The 12,252-nt window shown below is 43.0% G+C and overlaps 1 protein-coding gene across 1 annotated transcript in view; it reads right to left on the reverse strand.

The window, feature by feature from the left end:
* Positions 1–12,252, reverse strand: part of SLC26A9 (solute carrier family 26 member 9) — a 162,034-nt gene that overhangs the window by 93,002 nt on the left and 56,780 nt on the right. The window contains exon 9 of the mRNA XM_085625264.1: positions 3,172–3,285. Coding sequence (XP_085481390.1) covers positions 3,172–3,285 — 114 coding nt within the window. The remainder of the gene's footprint in view (positions 1–3,171; positions 3,286–12,252) is intronic.

Genomic DNA, 12,252 nt, shown 5'->3' on the forward strand with positions numbered 1-12,252 from the left:
AACTCCGGTGCGCCCTTCATCCGGCTCAATCCGGATTCAGGAAATGTTATAGTACTGAGACGGCTCTAGTGGAAATGGCAGAATCAATCAGGGAGTGCCAGGACTCAGGCGGCAGGGTGGCTCTGGTTTCACTGGATCTCTCTGCTGCCTTCGATAGGGTACCCCACCATCTTCTACTCACTTGCCTGGCTAACATCGGCATCGCAGGCTCTGTCCTGGATTGGTTGAAATCTTTTTTGGAAGATCGCTCCCAGCAGGTCTGGTCTCCTCCTTTTTCGTCAATTGCTAGGAAAGTGTCTACGGGAGTTCCTCAAGGATCTACCTTGAGCCCATTACTCTTTAACATCTATCTGACACCCCTTATTTACTTGGCAGAGGAGCTGGGGGCAAAAATAATTGCCTACGCCGATGACACCCAGCTCCTATTTACCTGGAAAGATGGCGGCCTGTCGACTTCTCGAGCGCAGAACTGCCTTTCCTCTGTGTTTCGGCGGCTGGCACGTGCCCAACTGAAGTGCAATGAGGATAAGTCAGAGATGCTGCTATATGGCTCTTTTCCACCTGCCTTCCATGAAAATATGTGGCCGCATGACTTCTCTCACCCTAAATCAGTGGGTGCGCCTGCCAAGAACCTAGGAATATGGTTCGGTGATGACCTTCGCTTTGCGGTGCAGGTTAAGAAACTCACAGGTGTCTGCTTTGGCACGCTTAAATCTCTTAGAAGGTTTTTTTACCCTTCTTCCTAGCCATGCCAAGGAAACGGTCGCTCGGGCACTTATTCTCTCCCGCCTGGACTATGCCAATGCCCTCTATTGTGGCATCCCCGGCTATTTGCTGAGTAAACTACAAACGATTCAAAACGCCACAACCAGATTTCTATTTAACATCTCTAGAAGATCTAGCGTGAGACAGCATCTGCGTGACTTGCACTGGCTTCCAGTGGCCCAAAGAGTGCAATTTAAAGTTCTTACGGTGGCTCACAGAGCTCTGCATGGTATGGGCCCTCTATACATAAGGAGGCGGTTCAGCTTTTATGTCCCTAACAGAGCATTACGTTCAGCCACCCAACACTGGATGACCACCCCCCGCTTTCAAAGGTCTCGGCTGGGAGGTCAGTCCATCTCTGTCAAAACTGCGCTAGCCTGGAATTCTCTTCCCTTAGAAATTCGGAGTATTCAGGAGCTTGGACCTTTCAAGAAACGACTTAAGACTTTTCTATTTAATTAGCTGACCCATGCATCCCTCCCTCTTAGGTTTTCTGATAACTGCTCGCGCCAGGACACTCTTGAGTAATTGAGCGCGCTATAAAACCCTTTATAACATAACATATAACATAACATAACATCACATGGGCCCAATAAATAGTGAGGTTTCTGCACATAGCTGTTGTCAGCATTTGTGAGGCAGTAATCGGGGACAGACAAAAGGACATGTCTGGCATAGAAACCTCCCAAACTTGAATAACAGCAACTACATCCAAACTTTTCACCCATACCATTTACCAAATTGCAGTGTTCCTGGAGAAATAATAAGCAACCCTCTGTTAACAAGGTCCTCAATGAATGTTTAAAGGTGGCCCCCAATCACTTCACTGTCTAGCTCTTCATCCTCCAGCCACAGGAATGTCTGGGGAAAGCTGTCCTCATTCTCCATCTTGTGTGAGGCATCCAAAATAGATCCCAATGGCTTCAGTTCTCTGACTTACTCACACACATGCATCAAAGGCTCATTGTACATGCACACGCACACCTGACATACACACAGGATGTCAGCACAAGGTTCTGCTTTTCATATAGTAGTGGAACTTTGCACCAGAGGGCCCAGTAAGCCACAATTTCACTGACACAGATAAAACATCTCTTCCACTGTAAATCAAATATATGGTACATGAACACCACCATTTGATGTGCTACACCCAGGCCAGGCACAGTATTCCTCTGCTTAATAGGAGGGCACGCTTGGGCAGCCCCCCAGGTCGCAGGGCAGGACCTGGACTTCACATTGTCAGGGACAGGCCTAAGCCTCTATGCACATACTAGGTTACCATGCTACCAAGGTTAAAATAAAAGTCAGGATACTAGATTCACATGCAGCTGGACACTCAGGGCAGGGACACAACCATATACCATTCAGGGGACTTTTCCATCTTAACATATAGCCATTTTGAAGCTCTCAAAAGATGACTTTATTAGAATATTGCCCGGAGCTACCGAAGTGTGTTGGTGCTATGATGATGATCTAGCTCCCCAAAAAGGTTAGCACTGCTTTGTTAATAAAGCAGATTCAGAGCAGATATTCATTCCTCACAGACAAAAAAAGACACATCCCTTAGAGGGGCCATCCAGTGAATGATCTCAAAATAGATCACAAAACACAAGCAGATGTCATCAAATAAAGAAACATTCTGGAGTGCTTAATGTTGGTGAGTGTTAGTGAGGCATGACTGGGTAAAGAAAAGTGTTTTTCTCTACACTGCCAGACCCATTCAAAAAGTGTGATGACTAGCTATGCTTCTACGCTGTGCATCACAAAGATCATAGAATGGAATACATTGAATCATACTTGTTCCAACCTTAAGGGCCTCTTATACAAGAAAGGAAGCTTCCCAATCTCCTAGCAATTGAGACATGATGTCCTTAGTCTTGCTCCTTTTGACCTTCTCAAGTATCCTGTACTTATGTGAATTATACTCACTCCTTCACCATACATGATATCCACTTCAGAAGAGACTTTCTCATTCTCACTGTACAGATCTCATCCATTTTAGCTGAGACACGATCACTCACACTCCACTGGCATCTTAAACGTTAATGGTGATTCATCTACTCCAACGCTGGCCTTTACACTTCAGCGTAGTTTCATAAATCCCCACAACACAGAGCTCACACATTTTGATTGTGTCTCATGTACTCCCAAAGTAGAGCCCTTAGAAATAGCAATTAATCCTTTCTCAATCCTACACCCCGGCCTCTTCTGTTTCATTTGAGTTATGCACAGTCCCTCTTTAGTTGCCTTGACATTTTCAATGGAGAATGTCTCTACCTCTACCCTATAAAAGCTGGTGAGAATGAAATTGATTATAAGGACTCAGATTTAGCCACGTTGAACGCAATACAAATGCTTATTTAATTGACAATTGGTGTACCAATTAGGTGCCCTGCGATTGCTTACCTGAGATTTCCCTCCTGCACCATCCACGGCTAGCGTGACAGATAAGGCACATGAGATCACATGGATCAAAAAGAAGGATCCAAAGAAGTTGCCACAGCCAAGGGCCAGCATCTCCTACAGGGAAGAGGGAGATTGATGATCAGAAACAGAGAAGGCCCAAGGAGAGGTGGAGTTCAAGACAAAAGACTGGAGGCTGGTGGTCTAATAGGCATTGACGAAATAGTAATCACAAGACTCAGCATTGCAAAGAAAATATGAAAAGTGTAGACCACTCACATGAGTGCCGAGGATAACAAATATTGGCAGGTGGGAATAATAACTCCGAAATGTCGCAATCAATTGATATAGCCATTATCGAAACATACTAATACCATCCTTTTTAAGAAATTCGTTTTGCAAATTAGAAGCTGAAGCATGATTTTTGGAGTGAAAAGGCAGGCAGGGTCTTGTTTTAGAGATACAATATTACACCTCTGTTTAAAAAGTTTGCTAAAAAGTGTCTAAGTTTGCAAATTTCCTTTACTTGTTCCAAAGAAAATGGCAAAACATAAATATAGCAGCAATTAAGGGAGCATAGGTCAAATATTGCATGCTAAAATTACAGCTTTCAGTCGTTTCAATTTTAACCCCTGTATGAAAAATAAAACCCCGAGTTTTCAAAAAGAAGTTTTAGCAGCACAAAAGAAAGCAAAATGCATTTATGCTTCCTCGATAATATTGTAAAATATACGCATATGGAATCAATTATTTTTGCCCACTTAACTGTAAAGCCTTTGCTAGGTACTAAATCAGAAATTCAGAAACAAGTTCTGGGCTTGTAAGTGTTCAGTGTGACCTAAATTAATTTTGAAGTTCCTTGAATGTTTAAACACAGAAAATAAGTGTGATAATGTGCCGCTGGGACGTTTAAACGTAGTTATTTTTTCCAGATGTCCCTTCTTTGGAAAACACACCCTTTGTGGGCTTCATCTACACAGCCAGGGATGAATCGGAGAGACATAGGGGGCACCTTACACATCTCAGCCATCTCAAGACCAAGTTTCCAAAAATGACATTGTCAACTTAGTTCCACAATTCTGCGCCATAAAGGGCTGAGGGTTACACCTTGGCCTGTAAGTCTCTACTGATAGTTTGTAAGATTGTTCTGCCACCATAAATGAGATATAGTGGGTTATTCAGCATTTACCAGACATGCTTGGGGATTTTATTTTTGAAAAACCAAAAAACTTGCTGAGCAGCAGCGTGGAACATCATGACCCCTCAGCAAACTTAGTTCTTTCAAAGGAGCTGCCATGGTGTTGGTTCATTTGAAGGTGGAGAGATCTCAACTAGGCAAGTGAATTCTCTAAATAGGGAGGAAGTTATCTGCCAAGGAGGCGAAGGTTGTATCCTCGCCACCCTGTTGGGACAGTGGGCAGACCACCAATCTTTGAATAATCACCTAAATCTTTTCTGTAAGCTCATTCTGTGTGATAGCAATTGGCAGCTTTTTTTTAATTCAACTCCTGTTAATATTGTGACAGCAGAGTAGGGGGCTGAGACCCTGTTTGGCATTCCTTAAACCACCACTGCATAACTCAAAGCGCCCAGAGGCGCTGCAACTTGTGTAGAGGAAATGGGGCCTGAACATCTTCGCGCTCTTAGCCAGCCTGTCCTCCCGAAGCGCGGGATGCATGCAGGAAGTGCCTGGGCCAAGACCGGGACAAGACCAGGACTGTCTTCGCCCATCATCATCTGGAAGAGTCTGGGCCACCCCTCTTGGTTCCTGTTGCCCTCAACGACGCTGTTCAACCCTGGTATAATCGTGTTGCATAAAGGTAGTGTGTTCGTGATTATTATGATGACTCTCCCCTATAGCAGTTTTACCCAGACTTTATCAAGACAGTGGGTAAGGGGAAAGCTTTACCAGTGGTCTCAAGCCCCTTCAAATTCATACTCGCACTACCATTGATAGTTTCCTGGTATGGGCGGTTGATGTCATCTTCAAAACGATTCAGTTGGTGGAAAAAAGAGTTTCTCTCACAGCTCAAGATGTGGCCCGCCTAGTCCCACCACCCTCTCTCCCACTTTCACCTACCTCAGTGGGTCATCGACGTGGCAGTCTTGTCGATGTTAACCCTGTTCAAACTAGGGCTATTGTGGGGAGTGAGGTGGTTGTGTAAAGATGATAGACCAAGTAGAAAGAGTGTACAAACCAGTGTCATCCAGAACTTACCCTCACCTGAATCTGGTCCAGCGGCTAGAAAAGGGGGCTTCTAAATTAAAGGTGGAAACTACTGAATCTCGTGTCGCATGTACAAACCAGCATCCTGGGGCTGTTAGCCCCTTGAGCCCTGATAGGTCTATTTAGAACAACATGAGTGGGCCATTGAGCGAGCTACTTGATCTCAAACTCCATCCACTGTATGATCATCTTACTGAGATTGTGGATGTTTTGGGCAAAAGTAGCATGGGTGGGGTGGAATGTTTAATTGTCACACCCAAGGATGGGCTTAACGTAAGCAATAGATCAACAACCCATGTAATCTTGTCTGGAACTCCAAGTGGTGTCAAGTCTACTGATAATCATGCAAGGGAAAAAAACAATTATTTGACTGTGCACGCCCTCACTGCCACCCCACCAGTGCAGAAATATCATGGTTGTCCCAATCAAGAGAGCCAGTACATCCCTCGCAAATGTTGTCAGGTACAGGTCGGGAGGGGTGGGTGCTCTAAAAAGCAAAGAGGGCCCACTTCCTCCGTATGTTTCTTTAAACCTCCCACTTGTCTTAGCACCTTAGTTGTGGTACTTACCTGGGTCCCTGCTTTAAAACAGAAATCTAGAGAATATTATAACACTTTAAGGAACAGAGTGAGCCATTGGCTGTCCCTCCTGGGAAGTGAAGGCTACAAACTGGCAAATAGGTTAGTTCAATCAATTAATCACTCAGAATTTGTAAAGCGCAGCTTATCACCCAGGGGTTATGAAGGCGGTGTGTTAAATATGGTTAGAAGGGTCTACCGGGTGGGACCCTCTCTCAAAACACATGATGGGGATTGTGTTGTCATCAATTTTGATTGCCTGGGTGTTGTCCCCACAGTTCGGAATCTTGACAGTTTGATGGCTTGTTCATCTACCATCCAAGCCCTGCTCTTGGGCTATTGCTATCGACCGACCTTTGTCCCAGCTCCATCTTGATCCAGTGGGAGTATCAAACGTTATTATAATAGGAATATGAGATTGCCTGAGGTTAACAAATGTTTTTAAAAAACATCAAATAGGTTCAAGGATTGACTCTCCTGCCCCCAAAATAAGTCCAGTTTAAGCGCAGAACGCCAAGGGACAAGGTTTTGCAGAACACTAACTAAGTCCTCATATTCGGGGTCTTTCTGGGGCTTTGTTGTCTGGGATTCATGGTGTTTCTGAATTTGGGAAGACACATCCTTTGATGTAAGATGTTAATGGAGGTTGTTTTAATACAAGGGAAAGTTTGTGCGATATGCCAGTTAGGACATTTTGGGATGTGGATCGGTGTGATATACTCACCTTGGGTGAAACAAAACTGCCTCTGTTTGATGGGGGGCTACCGAAGGATGGTTTTCCTAGTACAATGACACATGAGGTTCGTAGTCTTATGAGGACAACAGGGCATAATACTATCAATAATATTTCAAATATAAATCCCCCTGGGTTGGCTGCCTTTGGTGTGATCGAGGAATTTAATCCTGCTGGCATTGCATGGTACCTAACATTATTGAATCATAGTACTACTGCTATTGTCCCCAGATTGGCCTCTTGTAATGTGGCAGGAGTAAACAGCAAAAGATTTTGCCCGGATTGGTTGGTATAACTCAAAACTTTTGCCATCGTTTCCAGGAGACATAGGAGAGCGAGAGATCTTTCTTTTTAGATGGTTATAAATGTTTCTTTAATCCTGCCGTGGCCCCTTTAAAGGGATGTCCTAAAGGTGGCTTGTTAACCCTGGTCTCTCTTTCCCTAGATTGCAGGTCTGAGAATTTGGCCACTACTTCCTCTAAGGTCCAAGCCATTCGTTTTCTGCACCAGTGATTGGTGGTTGCGTGGTGTCGAATTTTTATAATTCAATCAATGGTCCCAATTTCTGCAACATGCTTTTTGTCCTTAAAGCTCATTTATCGGACATGGATTCCCAAGGTGTCGCAAGAGCTGGTTTTATTTTAGTGGGAGATTTTAACATATACTCTTTGTGACCAAATGTACAGTGAAGATGTTTTACACATTGAGCATAGTCATGCAGGAGGATGTTTGAATAATACTCTGGCGGAGTACGATTTGGAATGTGTCATGCCCAACGCATTTTGAAACCCAGATGGTAGTTTCTCCCTCCCACTTTAGTTGGCCGTGGTGGGAATTCCACACTAGATTTCATTTTTGTATGTGCATCTCTGTGGAATCTGTTAGGCCCCTTTGATATAAGTGTTTACGGTTTTAGTGACCACTATTGCATTTTCGTCTGCATTATTAATCTGTTTGTACGAGCCTCCATACAAAGCACCATAACTCAGCTGGACGATAGAGTGATCGACTAGGGTAGAAGAATAAAGTGGTCCAAAATTATCGCTGAGGACTTCCTGAAGGGTCTTGTGGTTGCAAAGGGCAAGGAATTTGATCGGTGCTTGGGTGACTAGTTTGATGATGATGTTTATTGAGTGCTTATTATGAGATCAAGGCGGATGCTAAAGCTAAATTGTCTCTTCCTCCCAAAGATTTGCTCAGTACCAAACCTAGGTGGTTCAGCAAAGATTGTTCTGATGCCTATAAATTGGTATTGTCTGCACTCAAAGCCCAGCCTAAAGACCAGTTTTTAATACCTTCTAGACGTGTTTTATACATAAAGGTGATAAAGAAGAGGAAAAGGGAGATCGGAGATGATGCTTGGTCTGATTTGATGGAGGCCTCAACTAAGGCTGACAGTAGTGAATTTTAGGAGTTAGTTAATTGCCCTCTATTCAGCGGTAATGGAGCTCATGCCATTTCCTCCCCTATCTCCCCTGAAAAATGGATTGAGCACTTTGAATGTATTTAGGGTTCTGAGGATAGCGCTTCCCCATATGAGACCTCAATTTCAGTAACACAACAGGGTAACCTACCATTTGATGTGGAGGAGAAAGTGTTAGCAATAGAATGCATGACAGTCCACAAGGACCCTGGCCTTGATTGGATCCCTGCCGATCTGTTTAAGATGTCGCCTAGTTTGTGGGCACCGATTTTAACTTGACTATTTAATATGGTTGTACATACTGGTTTACTGCATTCATGGTCCCAGTACACTATTGTCCCTGTATATAAAAAGAGTTTTAGAGACATTCCCTGCTGTTGTAGCCCCTTTTCTTTGATAGACTTGGACGTCAAAGTAATGGGCATGGTGAATTTAGAAAGGGCCATGTCATGGGCCAAGGATGGGTCTGTTCTATCAAATTTGCAGTATGGTTTCAGACCGGGCCTGGGTACTTATGATCAGTGTTTACATTTCTACATGCTGATCAACAAGTACGCAGTTTTATATGGGCAAGTAAAGGCCCAAGAATAGCCGGGAAGAAATTAAGAAGGAGGATAGAGAAAGGGGGCCTAACTTTGCCGGTCCTGCTTTTTTATTCCTGGGCTTTCTTATTAAAAAATGGGATAATGTTATTAAATACACCTACACAATCAGAAATAGGGAGATTGCTGGGAGCTATGTCAAGACAAGAGCTAGGAGGCAGCCAAGGGTTTATGTTCAAGTATGCAGACCCTAAGTACTTCAAGAAGGTTAGGTTGAAGATCCTTAGAGGCCTGGCTGAGACCTGGTATAGGGTCAGAAGAACTCTAAAGATCCCATATTACAGTTCTAGGGCTCCTATCTGGGACTCACCAGGCTCACTGGTATGGACAAAAGATGCTTTGGCGAGGCGGTTGAGAGAGGCAGGCTTAACAAGCTGGAATCATATTATACTGGATTCGCAACTGATAAGCTGGGAAATGTGCAACCTTTTGTCGAACCAACAAGTTTCTAGATTTAAATATATACAAATACAGAGCTGGTTCCAAGATGTAAGCACGGGGATAGGAAACACCAATGAACTTGAGGACAGACTTTTGGACGAGTCAATTACTAAAAAAGAAGTGTCGATGATTTATTGGCTGCTGGTTGAGATGGAGGATGGTGTCTTTACATTACCCACGGAGCTTTGGGGAGGATGCTTGCAGGAATCTTCGTTGGAGAAAAAGTGGCAAGTATCTATGTCTATGCTTTTTAAAGTTGTGAAACCCGCACACCTAAGGAGAAATCATATCTTCTCCATCCACAGAGCTTATTGGTCGCCACAGAGGCTGTCAAAATTTGGGAGAGGAGGTGTTGTTGCCTGCCCAAAGTGTGGAAGCCTGAAAGGAGACGACGTGCATATGTTTGTGGACTGTCCAGAGATTCAGAGATTCTGGACTGACGTGAGTAAGGCTCTATCTACTATGATCGGCTTTGACATCAAGGTAAGCGTTCTGTCGATTATATTTGGCTGTGAAACTGCTCTGGATGGAGCCTCAGGGGGTAAGTCAAGGTTGTTTTTTCATTCCATGCTACTAGCACGCAGAGAAATATGTAAGAACTGGGTTTCTGTCCCCCCCCCCCCCCCCCCCCCCCCAGGTTTTTCGATTGGCTAACTTCAGTTAAATATGTGGCCAGCCTAGATATGAAGGTGTTTAAAAAACATAAATTTTGGACTCCTGTTTTTGAGTGGTGGGAACAACAAACGAATGTTTTTATCCAATGATTATGCCTATCTGCCGGTACGGCTGGCTTGGGTGTTCTCTCTCTTTCTTCCTAGCTGCTCAATCGGTGCTTCGGCATATGGGGGTGACAGAGGAGAGATAACGAAGGAGTAATGGAAGGAGGATGGCTTTTCTTCTTAATCCAGGGTGGAAACTATTGTGAAGCAGGCGTCTCCTCCTCCCCCTCCTTCCAGCATAATTGTACAAAAGGGCAAGATATTCTCCATTTTACTGGTGCAAGTGGACTGGTGTTTTCTCTTACTTTAAGAGGCAAGAAAAAAAAAACAAGAAAAAAAAAAAACAAGTACGCTGTGGCAAAACCAGGATCATTGTTTATTACATACATAGACCTAACTTCTGCCTTTGATAAGATGAATAGATCTAAACTGTGGCAGATTTTGTGGATATGGGTTGGATAGAGCCATTGTTTATTTTCTTAAGAGAATTGCACAAGGACATGTGGGCGTTGGTCCGATACAATATGGAGTCATGTACAATCTCTTTTCACTTTAGGAGTGGGGTTAGACAAGGGTGCATAATGGCCTCTTTGTGTATGAATGACTTGGGGAACAGGTTACTTGATAAGCAGGTGAATTGCCCTTGAATAGGTTCTTACCAGATCCCTGCATTGCTATATGCAAATGATACTATTTTGCTGGCAAGAACTGCTATTGCTTGACGGTTTCATGTTATATATGAATAGTTAAGATCTCTCTACTAACTACAGCAAATCACAGGTAATGGTGCTGGGACCCAAAAATACGAAGCTGAGATCATTCATGTTCAGGGCAATAGACTGTCTAAGGTTCAGACTTATACCTATCTAGGGGTGTTTTTTGATGATTGGTCTATGTGGACTTCCTTGATAAAATCCAAGAGATTAGTTCTGTCAAGAACTATTGCAGCACTCTCTTCTTTTTCCACCAGAATTGGCAAGAAATCACTGAGTGCCTTGATTAAGATATATCAGGCCAAATATGTCTCAGTAACAACCTTTGGAAGTGATGTATGGGGCTATATAAATCTAAGGGAGCTTCAAGTGGTTGAACATGGCTTTTTTAGGCGTTTATTTGTGGTTCCTGCTTCTACTTCTGCTTTCATGGTACATGAGGAATTAGGGCTTCCCAATTTGTCGGACCTCATTGCCCTCCACCCTTTGAATAGGTGGATCAATATCTTGGTGCGACCAGAAAACCACATAGGCAGAGAGATAGTCAATGACTGCCTGGAGGTTGATGGTGGAGGTCAGTTAAATGGCTGACGTATATACGTGATTCTTTTGTCAAATTAGGTAGGCCTGCCCTGTTTGAACTGCCTTCTTCTATCTCAAAAGTCGATATTGCCTGGACTCGGGACAATATTTTATTGTGGAGGGCAATTCAGATGGAGGCTATTGAGTTGGAGAAACCCGTGGTTTGTGGCCATGGACTGATTGTAACAAGTCCCACCACTGAACGTTTGCTGCTGAGTACTTTTAATGTCCATCATCGATTTGTGCTTACTAGATTTAGGTTTAACCAGTTCCACATGATGTTGACATTCCCTAAACCGAGTGTGTGGAGTACAAAACTAGGTCCCTGTGATAATTTTTCTCCGCAGGATCTCCTGCATTTAGTTTTTTACTGTGGATTTTATGAGATCCCTCGAAAAATGTTTCTATTTCCCCTGTTAAAACCTTTGCACTTTGTTCAGGTTAAGTCCGCTTTAATGTATTTATAGTTACTTCCGGATGTACATTCAACTTATGCTGTTGCTTGCTTTCTTGCTTCATCCTTGAGGCTGAGAAAGTCGTTTGACGATTGGTGTAATCCTTTTTGAGCGTTTTATGCACCCTTGGGAGAAGTTGATCTCTCATACAATGCATTTTATCAAGCTTCACTCTCCTGATTATAATCATATTTCTTAAATGTTTTATGTGAATATTTATTTGTTAAAAGTATGTGTAATATGGTTATCCGAGGCACTAACAGTCAGGCTTAATTACGGTGGTTCAAACATATTGTTTGTATAACTTTCTTGCGGGGCTTCCAATTGTGGATTTATCTTAGGTAATATAGAATTTAGATTTTAACGACTAATTTATCTTTTTTATATGTACTTTAGGTTCTTTTTAGGTTTTTAGTGCAGTAAATTGATAATTGTTAAGACAATTTAGTCCCATTAATGGATCGGGATATAATGTATATCTTCTTTTAATTAATTGATGTATGTATTAATGTTTTATGTACTTTTATGGACTTATTCAGAACGAATAAAGTAACTTTTTTGTTTATTTGTGCGTCTGACATGGCATTGTCACTGAGGCCAACTAATAAATA

The sequence above is a fragment of the Triturus cristatus genome, chromosome 1_1 (assembly GCF_964204655.1).
Source record: "Triturus cristatus chromosome 1_1, aTriCri1.1, whole genome shotgun sequence".
NCBI classification, from domain to species: Eukaryota; Metazoa; Chordata; class Amphibia; order Caudata; family Salamandridae; genus Triturus; species Triturus cristatus.